At 45.4% G+C, this 19,368-nt stretch overlaps 2 protein-coding genes and 1 non-coding gene across 3 annotated transcripts in view; 1 reads left to right on the forward strand and 2 right to left on the reverse strand.

Annotated features, from left to right (window-relative positions):
• LOC123929308 (40S ribosomal protein S24-like) overlaps positions 1 to 19,368 on the reverse strand; it is a 576,828-nt gene that overhangs the window by 375,084 nt on the left and 182,376 nt on the right. The window lies entirely within an intron of this gene.
• METTL2A (methyltransferase 2A, methylcytidine) lies at positions 4,495 to 17,489 on the forward strand. The gene is made up of 9 exons (XM_045985398.1): positions 4,495 to 4,613; positions 4,821 to 4,912; positions 6,793 to 7,151; positions 9,264 to 9,313; positions 9,609 to 9,669; positions 12,173 to 12,312; positions 14,221 to 14,327; positions 15,717 to 15,782; positions 16,560 to 17,489. Exons 1-9 carry the CDS (start codon positions 4,504 to 4,506, stop codon positions 16,745 to 16,747), a joined length of 1,173 nt encoding a protein of 390 aa, XP_045841354.1. The 5' UTR covers positions 4,495 to 4,503; the 3' UTR covers positions 16,748 to 17,489.
• On the reverse strand, positions 18,940 to 19,057 carry LOC123930356. Its single transcript, XR_006816069.1, has one exon. It is a non-coding gene; the product is annotated as a small nucleolar RNA SNORA67 (small nucleolar RNA).

The following is a 19,368-nucleotide window of genomic DNA, read 5'->3' on the forward strand; positions in this document are numbered from 1 at the left end:
ACAGTATCACCATCTCCCAGGGAATCTTGATTAAATTTGGGTGTTCCTAAGGCTCCTTTGTCACATGTCATTAGGCTGATCTCTTGGATCCCGCTAAAAATAGTTGATATCACCCACTACCCCGGTTGCTGTCACTCTTTAGTGTATTTAGTAAAGATGCACATGTATAACTCTTCCAAGTTTGTACTTTTGTATTGTAGAAAAATACGCTTAAAATTTACTATTTTAATCCTGTTTAGGGATTATCATCCATTACATTTTTTTTCCTGTTAGAAAAAGGAAAAGACGTGTTCAATATTGATGGAGACAGTGGCTTATAATATAAAATCATACCATGCCAGAAAAAAGCAAGAAGATAGGGGTGCCTGGGTGGCTCAGTGGGTTAAAGCCTCTGCCTTCAGCTCAGGTCATGATCCCAGGGTCCTGGGATCCAGCCCTGAATTGAGCCCTGAATCAGGCTCTCTTCACAGCGGGGAGCCTGCTCCCCCACCACCCCCTTTGCCTGCCTCTCTGCCTACTTGTGACCTCTGTCTGTCAAATAAACAAATTCTTAAAAAAAAAAAAAAAGAAAAAAGAAAAAACAAAAGGGCAAGAAGATAGTGAAGGCTCCTGAAACTATTTCATGAAAGGCACTTCAAGTAAATTTGTGTTAACCTTGAGTATTCAAAACTGTCTAAATATAGTTGACGTTCTTTACCATATTATGATGTTGATAAAGAGAACCCTGGGGCATCTGGGTGGCTCAGTCAGTTAAGTGTCTGCCGTCAGCTCAGGTCGCGATCCCGGGGTTCTGGAATTGAGCTCCATGTCAGGTTCCCTGATCAGCGGGGAGTCTGCTTCTCTCTCTCTCTCTGCCCTTCCCCCTGCTCATGCTCTCTGTTGCTCACTCTGTCTCTCTCAAATAAATAAGATCTTGAGATGCCTGGGTGACTCAGTCGGTTAAGCGTCTGCCTTAGGCTGAGTCATGATCTCAGGGTCCTGGGATTGAGTCCCACGTAGGGCTCCTTGCTCAGCAGGGAGCCTGCTTCTCTCTCTGCCTGCCGCTCCCCCTGCTTGTATTCTTTCTCTCTCTCTCCCTGTCAAATAAATAAATATTTTTAAAATAAATAAATAAAATACTTTTAAAAGAACCTTATAAACAAGTGACCACTGTTTCCTACCCAAAAAACAAGATTTATGGTTTCACACATTTTTTTTGGTATGACTATGACTGTAATAGGCAATCTAAGAGATATAATTTGGATGACAAAATATTAAAATTCTTGAAATATTTTCTTGGATCAATGGGATAACAGGACAGAATATTTTTAAGTCTATCTGTCCTGGAAAATCTATGATGTACATGGTCTATCAGTCTGTCCCACACTGTGGTTGACAGTAGAAACTGGCATCTTGCGGATGAAATACAGTATAGCAACAGGTATCCAGCCATTCCTTCAACAATTATTTGTTGAGTTGCATACTGTGTGCTGGCCCCTGTTCTAGGACTTGGATGTATAACAGTGAATGAACAAAGAAAATGCCCTGACCTCACAGCTGAGTAATGGAGCTAATTATAACCACTGACTCAGTACTTCCACTTCTAGAAATTATTCCTAAAGAAGTAATCATGAACATACAAATGATTTAAAAATGATTTATAAAGATGATTATCATGTTGGATTTTTAATAGTAAGAAACTTAACATAGCCTGAATGTCCAGCAAATCGTGTACAGCTCTATAATACAATACCAAGGTCATTAAAACAATGTTAGAAAAGAACATTCAAAAAACAAAAAAAAAGAAAAGAACATTCAAGCAGAATAATGATATTCACAAACTATTATCAAGTTATAAAATAGGCTACAACTGCTCAGAGCCATGAGAAACCTTTATGGGGTTGTTCTAAAACCTAATAATGATGGTAGTTGCACAAATATAGATTTTTATGAAAATGTATCAAACCGAACACTTAAGATAGATGAATTTAATTGTATGTAAACTAAACCTCAATGAAGCCGTGGGAAGAAAAGGGCATAATGCAATTCTGAAACTATTTTAACTCAAAAGTTACTTGTATAAATCAATTAGAATAAAAGACTGGAAGGATATAAATCAAAGTGTTTAATGGATTAAGGATGGAATGGGATAGTTTCTTTTTTTCTTTTGTCTAAATGTTCTACAATAAACACATATTTACTTTGCAATAAGAAAAAAACCCCACAAAGTCTGTTTCAAGTTGTTAAACCAGAGTATTCAATTCCCTAAAAGGACTCCTGCATGTTCCATGAAACTTTAAGAACAAATTAGGACACCCTTCCCCCCCTCCTTTCAGTTCCAGAGCACGTGCTTAAACAGACCAGAATTTCCACGGATCTGAACTGAAAGAAAGGCGTGAAATAATTAACCACTCCTATCCCAGGTTGACACCCAAGGCAGTAATCCAGGCTGAGAGCTGTTAACCTTTCCAGGCTTTGAACTCACACCACCCAGCTAGAAGAGCTCTTGCGGCTCACCACCAGAGGGACCCATAGGTCCCCGGAAAAGTATTGCTGAAGTAGTATATAGTCTGATACCACAAAAGATGCCCACGCATGTCTTCCAAATTTCTTCAGAAAAATGATTTTAGGTGCTTCAAAAGATAAAGAAAAGTGAGCTGTACCGGTCAACCAAAAACAATTGTATTAAACATTAAGTTTAGGATACTTTTATCACATTTCATCAAAAGGGCCCAAGTTGGTTGACAATTTAAATGACTAATTATTGAAATTAATATAATAAATGACTTCAAGGGAAAACAGACAGTGAGCTCCATGCAAGAAAATATGTGGTAGGACTGCTGACTGAGAACATTCACAGTTTTTGGTGTAGGGAGAAAAAAAGCATGTGAAAGAACAAGATGCCAAGAAGAAATAAAACCAACCACTCTATCAAACAACTGGCCTTGAGAAAAGATAAAAATCCTCGTACTTGTTTTTTGGAAAGGTGGTTTTTGTTCAAAATGTTTCAAAAGACTAGGAGAATGGCAAACATGTTTTCAAATAAGATACAAATTCTTTACCATCTTATCTTTTCGATTCACTCACATATTTTTCTTTGTGATTAGGAGGGTTTAGGGCTTGTTCCCGTTTCTTTTCTGAGAAAGATACACGATCTCTCATAGCTCCCTTCAGTTTTGCCTATGGAAAGAATGTGCAATTAAGTAAATGATCACTTGTTACCAGTGGGCTGTCTAGTATTGCACCACTTAAATAACTAATTAACCCTTTCCTTAACTTACTCCAAATGGTAGTCCTTACTCCCCTGGAACTCTTCTCAACTAACTTTATATCAACAGGATACTTTCCTATAGATTCTTTCCAGAATCAGTTTATAGTAATTATTGAAACAAATGTAAGGCTAAAAATTATGAATATAACAAACTGTAGTATATTACAGTCCGGATTGTGTGAACAAGCTTGGGTATGGATAATTCCAAAAAGTAGGTGGTTATAAATTATATAGTTATAGGGGCCCCTGTGTGGTTCAGTCCGTTAAGCATCATGATCTCATTGGATCATCTGGGATTGATCATCTGGGATCCAGCCCCTCATTGGGCTCCCTGCTTGGCAAGGAGCCTGCTTCTCTCTCTCTCCCTCTGCTCCTCCCTCTTTCTCTCTCACTTTCTTTTAGAAAATAGTTTAAAAATTGTATAATTATATAAATTAACCTCATGTCCTCACAATTCATTCCATATCCCCCCCCCTCAGAAAAAATAGTATCCTTTTATTCTTTTTCATAGCTTTTCACAGTATGAAAAGCTAACTACAGAAGCTGGAAAACGGTCCTGTTTCCTCAGCCAGCTTGCTATTTTCCTTAAATTCTTCCGCCATCGGGTCTAAATGGACCCATGGAACTTAGGCACCCTTAATTGCCAAATTGTCAAAGAGATTCAAGATATTTCCCGTCTTCAATCTTGAGAGAAACTGGGAAACATGTTAGAGAACCCCAGCATAGACAGGAGACTCAAGTGCAATGCCTCCCCCACCCCCCCCTTTTTTTTAGATTTTATTTATTTATTTATTTATTTATTAGAGCCGGCGCACCAGCGCAAGCACGGGGGAGCAACAGGCAGAGGGAGAAGCAGGCTCCCCACTGAGCAGGGAGCCTCATGTGGGCCTCAATCCCAGGACCCTGGGATCATGACCCGAGCCAAAGACAGACGCTTAGCCTACTGAGCCACCCAGGGATCCCTGTCTCCCACTTCCTTACGGGCCTGCACCGCCTGCAGCCCCTTTGTCGGGAAGGGAGAAAGCCAGCTCAGAGAAAATCTGTGGGCGAGCAACCCTTCCCGGGAGAACACCTCCCAACTCAGAGCCCGCCCCCATAAGGCGGAGCTCCAGCTCCAACCTAGACCCCGGAGTTCAGAGCTGCCCCGCCCCTCCTTGCTCTTTTCCCGCCCAGATCCGCGACTTCCGGAGGGGGCGTGGCCCCGCAGGAAGCTTTCGCGTGTCTGAAAGGCAGGCATATCCGGCTCCGGTGTCATGGCGGACTCCTACCCTGAATGCGCTCCGGCTGCGGTCGGCGAGAAGCGGCAACAGTTTGGGAGCAGATTCCTGAGCGATCCGGCGCGCGTTTTCCACCATAATGCCTGGTAACCGCCCTACCCCTCGTCCGATCTGCGGCTCGCCCTCTGTCCCGCATCCCCGTGTGCTCTGAAAATCCCCTGATCGCGGGCCACGAGTCCCGCTGCCCTGCTCGAGGCGCTGTCCTTCCACGGGAGAGGCGCTGTATGGCCAGAGACTTATCCTGCCTGCAGCTGGAACGTGAGGCCCCTAAGCTGCCCGTTTGATTTTCCCAGGGACAATGTGGAGTGGTCCGAAGAGCAGGCCGCCGCAGCGGAGAGGAAAGTCCAGGAGAACAGTACCCCGCGGGTGTGCCAGGAGAAGCAAGGTGCGTTTAGGTGGGCCCTCAGTGGTAGCAGCAGCCAGCGTACTGCTAGACGCTCTCTCCCCGAGAGGCTAGAGAACCTAGACCAACAAGACTGATCCCGAACTCGGGGGTAGAACGGGAGGGGAGGGGATGGGTGAGGACGCAAGAGTTTCACCCTGAAATCTCGTTAGGGCGAAGAGGGAGTTTTGGTTTTGGCTTTATTTGAGAGGGCGTAACTATATCTTGATTTTCTACCGATCAGTTTTTAGCTAGTCGACTAGACCCGTATTTATAGGACTATCCGAGCGCAACCGTGTGGTCCACATGATCGACTTAGAGGCTCTGCTTCGTCTGTATGATTACACTTTGGCTGAGGAAATGTCATTGAAGCTAGTATCTAGCGATCAGATTCTCAATGTTATTCGGGGAGGGAGTTAATGACTGGTGTGATGGCTGTGAGGTTTTAGGGCTTCTGCCAAGGAAAACTGGGTATAGAGGTGTGTAGGTAAGTGTGGCCAAAGAAAAAAGAGACCCCTTCTGGAGAGGCGGTCGATTTCATTGCAAAATATCTCTAGATACTAAAACTAGGCCTGGCTGAACCTATGTCCTAAAAGACAATTGCAAGTAGGGCTTGAAATTGGAAGAGTAGTATCCCACAGTTCACTATAACAATTAGAAGATTCCAGTTATAAAATATTCACCTTACATAGTTTGACAGAGACTAGAGAGATCAAAGTAGAGTTGAAAGGGATTTTGAAAATCATGTAGTCCAATATCCTCTTTTCACAGTTAAAGAAACTTGGACCACAGGACATTAAGTGCCTTACCCAGAGGTAAGCAGTTAGATAGTAGTAGGAGTGGAGAAACTAAAATCCGATTTCTTAGATTTTTTTTTTTTTTCATTTCTACTACTCTAGTCAAGGCCCTGTATTGCAAAGAGAAAACTGAAGTCTAGGACTTGCCACTGCCTTGATCACCTGAAACTACAATGGAAACAGTCTACCTTTCTTAAGTCTCTCCTGTCCTCTCTCATCAAAACTCTATAATCATCTGAAGATATTTTTCCCTCTTCTCAGCATTTCTCCTTTCCTTTTAGCCTTGTTCCGGTTTTTAGGATCTTTTAGTAGTATCGAATTCGTTTCTTAGCTCCACATTCAATAAAAACCGCAGACAGAGGAGTATATGTAAAAAGCTGTATGTGTCATTAACACTTGAGTTCACATGGGGAATGACTGAAGAACCTGGAACATTTCACCTGTAAAAGAGAGGATTTAGAGGGTGAAAATAATTGCCCTTAAATACAAAAGAATTGTTCTGTGTGGCTATAAGATATAGTAGGACTTTCTGACCAGAAGGTAGATTGTTTTTTGCTTGTCAGAATTTTTTCTTCCTTAATGTTAGAATTTTCTTTTTTTTCTTTTTTTTTTTTTAAAGATTTTATTTTATTTATTTGATAGAGAGAGATCCAAAGTAGATAGAGAGGCAGGCAGAGAGAGAGAGAGAGAGAGGGAAGCAGGCTCCCCGCTGAGCAGAGACCCCGTTACGGGACTCGATCCCAGGACCCCAAAATCATGACCTGAGCCGAAGGCAGCGGCTTAACCCACTGAGCCACCCAGGTGCCCCAATGTTAGAATTTTCTAACAGCTAAGAGTCACCCAAAGATATGGGTGAAGAATTGGTAGTAAGTTCCCTGATAGAAGTTCCTCCCTAGAAGGACGAGACGCAGAGGGAATTCAGGTAGGGTAGGTGGTTAGGACTACAAGTTTTCCAGCCCTGAGATTATGGCACCACTTGAGGATACTTTTAATATAAAATGACAGTGAAGCAGAATGACATTTGATATTAAGGGTACATAAAATGCCAAGAGATGGGTTTTTAAATTCTTTCTTTAATATTTACAGTTGATTATGAAGTCAATGCCCACAAATACTGGAACGAGTTCTACAAAATCCACGAAAACGGGTTTTTCAAGGATAGACATTGGCTTTTCACTGAATTCCCAGAGTTGGCACCTAAGCCAAACCACAATGACTTGAATGATTGGCTCTCAGAGAACAAGAGGAATGAAGTACCTGAAGGTAGGAGCAAAGAGGAGGGACCTGGTTTAAAAACAGAAGAACAGCACACGTGTTCTTCTGATAGCCTTGGACATAAAACACAGATGCCTCCTTTGGAAGAAGATGTGACTCGGAAACTCAGTCACCTGGAAATCCATGCCGATGAGTTCCCTGGGTCCTCAGCCACCTACAGAATACTTGAGGTAGGGATGCCTGGGTCGGTCAGTGGGTGAAGCCTCTGCCTTGGGCTCAGGTCATGATCTCGGGGTCCTGGGATCGAGCCCTGCATCAGGCTCATTGCTCAACAGGGAGCCTGCTTCCCCCCCTCCCCCCGCCTGCTTGTGATCTCTCTCTGACGCACGTGCACGCTCGCTCTCTTTCTCTCTCTCTCAAATAAATAAATAAATAAATCTTAAAAAAAAAAAAAAGAATACTTAAGGTAATCCCCCTCCGTTGTCCTGTTAGTGGGGTTAATGAGGCTGTTCTCTTGTACACGTGCTCGGCCTGGAGAGGCAGACCCCAAAAGTGATTCTTCCTGAAGAAGCTGACTAGCACTGACCCTTGGGTTGGCCTAGAAACGACTCCACTTTGGAACTAATGACATGCCCTGAATTCAGTCCAGATAGCTTGGTGTTGTGGCAGACAAAGGTAGATCACCTGAGGTGCTGCCTGGGAACCTCCTCTTGCATCCAAACATTGTCATATCTTGCTCTACCGGCCACTGGAGGAGTCCCGGGGTGGGGGAGGGGGTCGGTTGGGATGGTACCTGCTGCTCAGGCAGAGGAAAATTCTTGTCTTCTTAGTGTGCGTGTTGGCGCTGAGGCCAGGCTAGACCTGGCAACGTGTCTGGGTAGGTACTGTAATGCAGGTTTGCAAGTGGTGACTCTGCACTCCCCCGGAGACTAATTAGCCTCGGGTTGAGTACTCTAGCCCTGACCTTGTTCCTAGTCCCTCCTCCCCAAGCAGAAGAGGTCTTCTCCCTCTCTGTCTGCCTCACAGTGGTTACGAGAATTACACATATTAAGACGTTGATGTAAAATGGCTAACAATAGTGCCTGGCATGTAGTAAGGCCTTAGTAAATGGGCCCTGTCTTTTTTGGGTTTGGGGATTTTTGTTTTTAAAGATTTCATTCATTTATTTTAGAAAGAGGTCATGTGTGAAAGCAGGGGAGAAGCAGAGGGATAGGGAAAGGGAGATTTCTAGTGGACTCCACACTGAACACAGCCTGATGCAGGGCTCGATCCCATGACCCCAAGATCATGACCTGAGCTGAAACCAAGGGTCAGGCACCCAATCCCAAATCGTCACTGTTATTAGGACACCCAGCACCATGTTTAGGACACTGTGATCCATGATCCCCTTTTCATGAATTTTTCTGCCAAATCTGAGAAACATGTTTCCAATAATGATACAGTGTCGTTCAGTAAGAAAATATTTTATCTGCCCTCTCTGTCTTCTCTGCACCGGGAGCGGCTTTCCTGCCATAGCCCCTCATCCCCGGAAAATGGACACCTGTGCAGAGTTCGTCTCCACCCCCTCCTTGGTCAGGAGCACCTCTCAGCTGTTGAGCCGATCACTGCAGCGGTGCTGAAAGCCCCGGAGACGCTGACAGATGAGAGCCTAGCAGCTCGGCAGCCCCACGTCCCCTGACCTCTCTACTAGCTGCCTTCCAAACCAATGCCATTTCAAGGGACATCGACACAGTAGCCAAGTTCATTGGGGCTGGGGCTGCCACGGTCAGGGGGACTGGCTCCGGGGCTGGAATTGGGACTGTTTGGCAACCTCATCACTGGTCATGCCAGGAATGCCCCCTCTCCGAAGCAGCAGCTCTTGTGATGGTGGCCTTTCTCCTCTTCCGTCGTGGGGAGGAGCTGTCTCCACCTCCCATAGGTCTTTTTTCCGTGTCTCGTCTGCTCTGTATGTTCCTTTTCCTATACCTCCCAGGCAGCCTGGGGCAAGTGGTTGGCTCAGGGTTTGACAGGGAAGACAGATAAATACTGCATTAATAAGAAAAAAGATATTTCATCTATCGGACCATTTGCTAAAACTCAAAAAGTAAAAGCAATCCATGCCCTTTTTTCCACATCAGCTCCCTTCTGCTATCAAGAGCCCATGCTCTTGTCTTTTGTGGCTACCTCTTTTAAACTTCCTGAGGTCAAGGTCAGGGATTGTCATGGGGACTATTCAACTGGGGTCACTGTACCTTTCCCACTAATACAATGAAGCAAGATTATCTATTATTGATTATTTATCCAGCGCTAGGGAAGTAATTCTTTGGAAAGTCCTGTAACTAAAAGTTCATTTCTGTCTGCAGGTTGGTTGTGGTGTGGGAAACACAGTCTTTCCGATTTTACAAACCAACAAGTAAGTGTGTTGTAAAGTTTAACTATAGGACAGCAAAGAGGAGAAAGGGGTGTGTTGTTTCTCAAAACTTACTGCAGCAGACTGGTAATAGTGGTTACTGGGAACCATGGGTGACAGGAGGTGTCAATTTCTAAGTTATCTTTGTCATCAGGAAAATTTGGTGAGCTTCAAAACCTGTTCGACTGCTAATATCTGATGCCTTTGCTATTTTAACTTTGCTACACAGGAGAGAAAACAGAAATAATTCAGTTTCTAGTCTTAATTGTTCTGTTTTTTTTTTTTCTGCCCATTTCAGTGATCCGGGACTCTTTGTTTACTGTTGTGATTTTTCTTCCACAGCCATAGAACTGGTCCGGGTAAGTGCAATAATTCCTGTCGGTAAGTGTCTCTGGTTAAAGAGGAAAGGGTCTCTTAAAAATCAAGGTCTCTAGCAAATTTTTGTTATTCTTACATGGTTTGAAAGTGAAAGACTTACTGAAACAGCTGGGAGTAGAGGAAAGAACCGGGCGTGAACCTGGAAGGCGTCATTGGCCGCTGCGGGGCTCCGGGCAGGTGTCATGACCTCTATAAACGTGGGTTTTGAGTGTTAAAATGAGAAGATTGTTTCTAGTCAGGGTTCTTTGAGCTATAAGGCACAGAAACACCTAGACCAGCTCAGTCAATGAAAGAGAAGGTCACAGAACCCAAGGGCATAAAATGTAGCCAGGGCTGTCACTCAGCCCTGAAGAGGTGGCAGATACCAAGGCAGGTTGACTAGCCGGTGACATGCTACCACTCCCTCCTCTTCCTGTCACAGTAACTCCCTCAAGCTCATGGGTTCGCATCTCACATAGCCCACAGCCCATTTGTCCTTGGTTTTCCTCTTTACAGACCAGCTTTCCGTAATAGGTTTTTCACATGATCCCGACATACCTGCCCCTTACACATCTACCCCATTCAGGCATTCTCATAACCTCTCCAGAACGGCTCGTCCTGATTCCAAAGTCCCCAGAAAGAGTCTGGTTGACCTGGCCAAGCTGGTAATCTACTTGCCCTGTTTGAATTAGCTGTGGCCAGTGAGAAGCGAAGTCACATTTTTGGAGAAGAGAGATATGGAAAGAGAAATTACCCTAAAATAAGTCTGTTACAATCGTGCCTACTGCTCCTAGCACAGGAGCTCCAGAGTTGGTAACTCCATGTCTTTCTGGAGTGAGTTACTTTTATGGATCTAGACCAGTTGAATATTGAGACTTCCCTTTAGTTGATTTTATTTTTATATTTTGTTAATTTTACGACAAAATACAAAGTTAAATTTTCCACGTCTAATAGGTTTTCCTGGAGAATTCTGCCGTCTGTGTAATATGCTGTAGTTGGGTTGGGAGTTGTTTTCAATCATGCTTTTAAATGTTTCACTGACAGTGTGTTTTCTCCCTCTCCTGATGAGATTTTTCTTTTTCCTTATGGCCATTTACCTCCCTGAGCACTTTGCAGTCCTCAAATCTAATTTTTGTGCATCAGAGTAAGAATAAAGAATAAAAGTAGAATAGGGGCGCCTGGGTGGCTCAGTCATTAAGCATCTGCCTTCAGTTCAGGTCATGATCCAGAGTTCTGGGATCAAGCTCCGCATCAGGCTCCCTGCTCAGCAGGAAGCCTGCTTCTCCCTCTCCCACTCCCCCTGCTTGTGTCTGCTCTCTCACTATGTCTCTCCCTGTCAAAAAAATAAAATCTTTAAAAAAAAAAAAAAAAGAATAAAAGAAAAATCAAGAACATTTTTTTTTTAAGAGACTGCAAGTGTGTGAGAGTGGGTGTTGGGGAGGCAAAGAGAGAGAATCCTCAGTAGGCTCCACACCCAGCATGGCCCCAACGCAGGGCTCCATCTCACAACCCTGAGATCATGATCTGAGTTGAAATCAAGAGTCAGATGCTTAACTAACCGAGCAACCCAGGCGCCTCCCCCCATTCATTCATTCATTCGTTTTTTAAAATTGAGTAAGCTGTACCCTCAACATGGGACTTGAACTCACGACCCTGAGATCCAGAGTCACATGTTTTATCAACTGAATCAGCCAGGTGCCCCTAAAACTTTCCATTTTAAAAGTACCAGTTTTGGGGGGGGCCCTGGGTGGCTCAGTGGGTTAAGCATCTGCCTTCCGCTCAGGTCATGATCCCAGGGTCCTGGGACTGAGCCCCAGCATCGGGTTCCCTGCTCAGCGGGGAGTCTGGTTCTTGTCCCTCTACCCCTCTCCCTGGCTCATGTTCTCTCTCTCTCTCACGTGCACTCTCTCCCAAATAAATGAATAAAATCTTTAAAAAAAAAAAAAAAAGTACCAGTTCAGAGTCTGCTTCTCCCTCTGCCTCACCCCATGCTCTCTTACTCGTTCTGCTCTCTCCCTCAAATAAAATCTTTTTTAAAAAAAAGTTTAAAAAAATAAATAAAATGAATGAGGCACCTGTGTGGCCCAGTGGGTTAAAGCCTCTGCCTTCAGCTCAGGTCATGATCTCAGGGTCCTGGGATCAAGCCCCGCATCGAGCTCTCTGCTCAGCAGGAAGCCTACTTCCCCCTCTCTCTCTCTCTGCCTGCCTCTCTGCCTACTTGTGATTTCTGTCTGTCAAATAAATAAATAAAATCTTTAAAAATAAATAAATAAAGTGAAAATACCGCTTGGATTCCAAAGGTTCCTCCCTGGAATTGTTGGGCGTTCTTAGCCTTTGAGTCAGAATGCACGCCTTCATGATTAGGGCGATAACCCTCAGCAGGCAGTAGCCGCAGTTACACTTAAAGCAAGAAGATAAGCTTTCCTCCGGGCTGGGGGAACATTTTCGTGTGAGTGTGTGTGTGTGTGTGTACGTTTTCTAACCTGTGGTCTTCCAACTGTGCAGACAAATTCAGCATATGATCCTTGTCGGTGCTTTGCCTTTGTTCACGATCTGTGTGATGAAGACACGACTTACCCAGTGCCCCGGGGTAGCCTCGATATCATCATCCTCATATTTGTTCTCTCCGCGGTCGTTCCAGACAAGTAAGTTTTGGGTCCCTTAACCAGTAGTGTAACAAAAATGGAGCTCGAGTCAGGGGCCTTGATACCAGAGTTGGACCCTGGGTAAGCAGGGTGATCTGATGGGTCGGAAAAGCCACTCTGTCAGAGCGATGGTAGTGCCACACCCCTTTTCCTGAACCTGTTTGCCTGTAAACTTCTGCCTGCTGGCTGCAGCGGTTGGTTCTTCTTTTCAGTGCTGAGGTTGAACGGCCATAGGGGATGGAGAGCGGTGGCCGGTGGGTGTGTGGGGACGCCTCCTGCTGGTAGTGTCAGCATGCTGTTGTAGAACGCTGCGTGCCTCAGCTGGTAGATACCATCCCCTCGTTGGCCTTTTTCTTTTTCTTTAAGATGTTATTTTTTAAAGGGCGCCTGGGTGGCTCAGGTGGCTAAGTGTCTGCCCTAGGCTCGGGGCATGATCTCGGGGTCCTGGGGTCAAGTCCCGCAGTGGGCTCCCTGCTCAGTGGGGAGTCTGCTGCTCCCTCTGCCTCCCCTCATCCCACCCCCTCCTGTGATGTCTCGCTTACTCTCTCTCTCGCAAATAAATAACTAAAATCTTCAAATAAATAAATAAATAAACTTATAACGTGTTATTTTTAAGTACTCTCTACACCCAGCATGGGGCTCAAACCCACAACCCTGCGATCAAGAGCCACACACTCTATGGACTGAGCCAGCCGGCTTCCCCTTGGGCTTTTCAGATTCTTTCAGTAAAGCAGGCTTATTATCATAGAATTTATAGTGAAGGGGGTTCCTTTATGTTTAAGCTCTTTGGAAAACCACAATATAGGGGAATTCCATAAGATCAAGTTCAGGTGAAACGAAAGTCAGTTCCTGAACCCTGCAGGATACTGTTAGAGCTTCCTGAACGTGGGGAGCCAGCTGTCCTGATGAGATACTGTCCTCAGGAAGCAGCGTCAGCCAGAGACCCAGAGGAATGAGCGATTGTCTCTGTCCCACATTTCCTTGAGGCGAGCACTGAGTCATGTGACCTAACAGGGATACTGTGAACGTGCATATAAGCAGATGCAGGACAGCCCAAAAGGCCAGGTGTGGTTTTAAATGTTCGTAACTGCAGAGGTCTCAGTCCTGGCTGGCGCAGTTGGTAGACCACACAACTCTTGATCTCAGGGTCGTGAGTTCAAGTCCCACATTGTGGGTAGAGTTTGATAGCTAAAATATTGGTAGAAGTTTAAATGCTACAGACTTAAAAGCTGACATGGACTGAAACAAAACATTAAAGTTAAAACTCTTGATTCAATATTTAAGTGGGCTTTGTAGCATTGATACTTGGAGGTTAGTACAGCCAAAACCGGCACTGGGCCTGCGTGTGGATCGTGCAGTCAGAAGGTAGAGTGCTCTGCCTGTGGCGCCCGTTCGCCTACTGACTCACCGTGTAAATTGTGAGTGCTTGAGGTTTCGTCTTCATTTAACAAATGGAAAGGTGCAGTCTGTGCCTTCGGAGCGCTCAGGCCTGGGGGCAGACGGATGAGTCAGCTCACCACCAGCAGTCCTCACCGCGGATTCTTAGGGCTGTGCCCTGAGAAGCCCTGGGAGCACAGGGCAGGGGTGGCTTCCCCATGAGGCCGTCCCAGGAGGAAAAGGAGGTGAACCAGACACAGAGTATGGAAGTTGGAGCCCTCCAGCAGAAGCCGGTTATTCTCAGGCCTCTGCATATCGAAGGGAGTGGGTCAAAGCCATGTTCGTGAGCCAATAGCAGAAGGCACCTGAGAAGCTGGGTGTGTGCTCCCATTGTCACCGAAGCGAGGAGCGGAAATGTCGGGGTTTGTGTGTGTCAGGGTTAGGAAGTCTGCTGGCTGTTCCAGGCACGCTGCAAGGAAGAGGAATGCTGTCCTCGAGGAGACCTGGTCTTCATTCTCTGTTGGCCCGCAGGATGCAGAAGGCTATCGGCAGGCTGAGCAGGCTGCTGAAGCCCGGAGGGATGATGCTTCTGCGAGACTATGGCCGCTACGACATGGCGCAGCTTCGGTTTAAAAAAGGTATTTTACCACGTGACCAAAGCAGCAGTTTTGCCATCAGACTAGACCTGTAAGTCAGTGAAATCGCATAGAAACTCTCGAATTAGAGCTCCGTATATAAAGCCACCTCATACATGATGAGAGTGGTGTGTTTTTAAAGACTGGTGCCGTCTAGGTATTGGAGGGATCCCTTCTTAACCAAGACAGCTACTTTCAGAATAGCTACCTTGGGGAAAAGATTTGATTATCTAAGTAATTTTAATCGTGGCATGGCCAAAGATGCCATTCATAAATTGAAAGACAAAACATTTCCATGTCTAGAACAGATGAAGACTTAGTTATTATCTCTGCTCTTCAAGGGCCTCTTGGCAAATTGATAAGGGGAAGATCGGCTTCCCACCCAAAACAACAGGAAGGACAATTTTAGAGTTGATTCACCGAAGGGCAGATCCAAGTGGCCAGAAACAAAGGTAACAGAACTTAAGAGTGAAATAACCACTTCTTAAACCTACTGCTGGCCATTTCAAAGAAGGAGCTACACTTTTCCATTACTGGTAGAAATAACAAGTTGTTAAATGGTGTTTGGGGTTTTTTTGTTTGTTTTGTTTTGTTCCATTTTGTTTTTTTAAGTACACTGGTGTCATCTACTCAGTCTAACCGTCCTTTGGGGAATTACTCGAGAACTAGCACGTGATGTGGGTTTAGGCAAAGTCTTCGAAACAAAGTGAATGCCTCTGGGGAAGGGGGGCATCGCGCCTGCCACGTGAGGCGGACCCCACACCAGTGGTCCTGGGGGGGTCTCCGTCCCGCCTTCCCAGACGAGAAAAGCAGCGTGTGGGGTGACTGTCTCCAACTGGCTTACACGTACAAGAGTGGCTGGGGAGGAATAAGCAAAGCAAGTAAGACTACAGCAAGGTTCCAGAGGTGTTGGATGACCTGGCAGGTTGGTAAGCTGACGTTAGGTCAGAGGCCCTGCTGGCTGAGGGGAGGGCTCGCAGGCAGCCGTACCCGTGAGTGTGTGTGGCCACGTGGAGAGATGTGGGGAACGGTCGTGGTGGCTCAGGTTTCCTCCCCGTCGGTCTAGCTACAGTCTGCGGCTTTGAGCGACTGATTTTTATTTTGTTTTACAAAGAATCTGTGGTATTTATTGAATGCGGGAGGGGCGAAACATCCTGCGCAGCATGAACCGGCTCTAGACGAGAAGGCTGAGGCCCGCGGGACGGAGCACTGGGGTTTGAGCACCCCCTGGGGCTGCCCGCGTCCACAGCACGAGCCCGCAGGTGCCCAGCGTCAGGAGGAAAGGCTTCTGTTCTCCGGGCGAGAAATCGGTGTCAGTGCTGCCATGGGATTGGCAGTGAGATTCAGAGAAGCGCTGGAAATTTCTCTGATTTTTATCACCTCGCTTCGCAGGTCAGTGTCTGTCCGAAAGTTTCTACGTAAGAGGGGATGGCACCAGAGTTTACTTCTTCACACAAGGTACAGAAACGCTCCTCTTTACGTGTGCCAGTGTCCCCCAGACACTAGCCTGGACATTGCTCCGTTCACCCTCAGAGGGAAGACTGGGGGGCCCCTCCCGCCTTTGGCAGCCTTTTCTTGCCCTTCATCCCCCTGCGCTCAGCAGCCCGGGACCCGCTCACTGTTTCCAGGAGCCTTCCGCCCTCCGCAGGGCCCTTCTGCTGTCTCCTCTTCCTCCCTGTCACTCTGTCCCAAACAGGAAAGCTGTCCCATTTTGCGAGACTTCAGTGCAACTGGTGTCACCCTGCAGACTGGGTCATCCTATAGGTGCCCGGAGCCAGGCCTGTGCTCCCGGCTCCAGCTGTAGCCCAGAATGGCTCTCCTTGGCGGCCGGCCCTGCCTCCCGTGCCCACTGCCATTCCGGGACCCTTTATTGTGTTGTTTTTTTGAGCCCTCGGTGAAAGTGGCGGAACCTCTCCCCTGAAAATTGGCTTTGTTATTACATTTGTGTAGATTTTCGCATGTCATCTTAAGGTGTCTGTAAAGCCCTTCTGGAACATTCCTCCCCTGAGCTGACTCTTCAGCTCTCTGGATATCAAGCTGCCCTTCCCGATGGTTCGGGTTCCTCTGTTTAAATGCGAGCTTGCTGTTACCAAGCTGCTACTGCACTTATAAATAAACAAGCCACTTGACAAATATAAATAAAAATGGTCTCACGGAGCCCCATTAGACATAGGAAGTGGTAGACAATGTTATTTCTTCAGCGGGAAGTACATAAACATCTCTTTTCCAAACCAGAGGAGCTGGACACGCTTTTCACTGCTGCTGGACTGGAAAAGGTTCAGAACCTAGTGGATCGCCGATTGCAAGTGAACCGAGGGAAGCAGCTGACAATGTACCGGGTTTGGATTCAGTGCAAATACCGCAAGCCTCTTCTGTCTGGTGCTGGCCCAGAGCCATCCGCTCCTGACAGGATACTGAGTTGAACGGTTTTTTAAGAAAGAACATTCACAGACGGTGTCTCATTGATCTCACAAAGTTCAAGGATTCAGACTTGAACCCTGAACCTCGAACAAATCTTTTTTTTAATCAAGATTCTAATAATTGCCCTCATTTGTGAAGCCCTTTACTATATACTTCCGTCAAGGTTTTGTGGGATTTTTTTCTTCTTCTTTTTTCTTTTTCTGTTTTTTTTTTAAGTAGGCTCCGTGCTTGGCATGGAGCCCATCACGGGGCTTGAATTCATGATCCTAAAATTAAGACGTCAGTTGAGATCAAGAGTCGGATGCTTGACCTACTGAGCCACCCAGAGCAGAACCTTCCTTGCCATTTTGTAATTTATCATAACTAAAATGGTCATGGAAATGATGAACTTAAAAGCATCAAGAATTTATTATATATGAATATAATAAATCAAGACATTATTATGTATTATCAATAACATGTCACTTGACTGTGAGCCCCATTAAATTATTTCAGAGTTCAAATACGTAGGCTAGGCAGTTGATACATACAAAGGTCAATAAAAGTTTCATTCAACGAGAAACACATCAAGAAGAACCATCTTTCTCTGGATATTTACCTGACTTAAAAACTCTGCTTTGAAGAGCGTCAAAACGAGTCCTTGTTGTGTATTTATTTGGTCACGGTCTCCACTTAACCTTAGTTCTGTGGAATTTTAAACACTGTTTCCCTTATAACCTTTTTATAAAAAATTAAAAGAATCGACTTCTAGCAAAATTGTCTTTTTTTTCTTTAGTGTGCCCTTAAATGTTTGACACAAAAGGCATTGAGAGAACTTTAAGGATTGAGAGAGAATGGAGGTAGGGGAGCTGGGGAGGGGGCAGAAAGAGAGAGAATCTCAATCCAGCTCCCCACTTAGCTCAGAGCCTGAGGTGGGGCTCGATCTCACAACCATGAGATCATGACCTGAACCAAAATCAAGAGCTGAATGCTTAACTGAGCCACCTAGACACCCCTGATAATTTCGAATTTAAAAGTAACCAACTACCAAGAATATTACAAGAATAGGCCATTTTCTTCTGGCTCTTTTAAGATTAAGTAGGTTGCAAGGTGATGTCCCTGCATATTTTAATGCATAATTCCCATAACTGAAGATGTTCCATATCACCAAATAAATCTGTCAGAAGTAAAAATTAACCTGAAAACACTTCCATCCACAGATTTTCCCAATGAGCCCAATAAAACTTTCTACCACCAGAAAAATGTTGAACTTAGTAGTCCTGTCTCCGTCTCCTGTAGTCTGGAACAATCCACATTTGTTACAGTGATCTTGACATTTCAAGATTACAGGCTGTTTTGCAGACTGTCCCTCAGTTTGAGTTTGTTGATGCTTTCCTCATGGTTTGGGCTCCAGTTACACATTTCTGGCAGGAATATTGGTAGTGCTGTGCTCCTCCCATTGCATCCTATTGAGGTAACATAATTTTGAATTACCCTGCTGGTGGTGTTAACCTTGATCACTTAATGGAGGTGGTATCTACTGGGTTTCTCCTCTGAAAAGTTACAAAAAGCTTCTTGTGTGCTTTGAAATCGGGTAGATAACCCATTCCTCATCAAACTTTGCCCCCTAGTTTGGCATCTGTGTTGCAGTTTCTTGGCTGAATTACTACTATAATGGTAGCCTGTGAGTGTCTCCTAATCCCGTCATTCTTTGTACATTTAGAAGGATTCTAAATTCTAGAAGGAAAGCTTTCTCTTTTTTTCTTCTTTTTTTTTTCTGCATCAAAAAATCACATTTATTCAAAGAAAAGAAAGAACAAAATGACAAGATGTTCATCCCTTGGCTCCCTTTCCTCCCTGCTCCTGTCCCTCTTCAGCCCCCCAGACTCAACCCTGGGTGGCAGAGCAGGACAGCCCCTCAGATGAGGTCAGCAATATTGGGGGGCATCTCCTCAATGGAGGTGTTGTAGAAGGTCTCGATGTCTCGAAGAATCCTCCTGGATTCTGTCACCATGATGATAGTCACACTCTTATGGCCAAATAGTCTACCAGGACCAATTCTGTGGGTAACAGTTTTCCCCTACTGGTAGGGAATGTCCTAGTTGGTGACTAAAGAAACCTGCTGCACATCCATGCCTCTGGCCTAGGCCAGGGGAGAGGACACGTCAGCAGGAGAATGAGAAGGGCACACAGTCTATCCAGAAGGGACTGAAGTGTGTGTAGGCAGCCAAAGGAAGGCAAAGGAAAAGAGCCATCCCCTCCCCGCCAGCAACCTCAAGCATGCCAGATTTTATTCCAAGTTGCTACTGGGAAAGGTTTCTTTATTCTTGGATTCAGATTTCTGTTTTTATTAAATGATCATTATATATACTATCATTATTTTGGTGCTCATGTTACCCCAGATTGGGCCAGTGGGAGCCCCTTCAAAGCCTCTGTGACCTTGTGACTCCCCATGGTTCTTTGAGCACAAATTCAAGCACAAATTGTTCCAGGTTCATCTTCGCATTTCTCTGCCCGAGTCTCAATCTGCCATTTCGTCCAAGGAGTTCTGGTTTCTTTTAGTGCAGAAAGGTATTTAGAAACCAAGCTAAGAGTGCTCATTGCTTTTGGGGTGTTCCTGTTCCCAACGCCCCTCAGTGGACGG

Source organism: Meles meles, chromosome 18 (assembly GCF_922984935.1).
Source record: "Meles meles chromosome 18, mMelMel3.1 paternal haplotype, whole genome shotgun sequence".
NCBI lineage: Eukaryota > Metazoa > Chordata > Mammalia > Carnivora > Mustelidae > Meles > Meles meles.

What these genes read in the sequence shown, in the direction of transcription:
- METTL2A (XM_045985398.1), top strand. Translation starts at nt 4,504, where the DNA reads ATGGCGGACTCCTACCCTGAATGCGCTCCGGCTGCGGTCGGCGAGAAG. An exon ending in TCCGCGGTCGTTCCAGACAA is followed by an intron (nt 12,313 to 14,220) that starts GTAAGTTTTGGG and finishes GTTGGCCCGCAG; the next exon opens with GATGCAGAAGGCTATCGGCA. An exon ending in GCAGCTTCGGTTTAAAAAAG is followed by an intron (nt 14,328 to 15,716) that starts GTATTTTACCAC and finishes CTCGCTTCGCAG; the next exon opens with GTCAGTGTCTGTCCGAAAGT.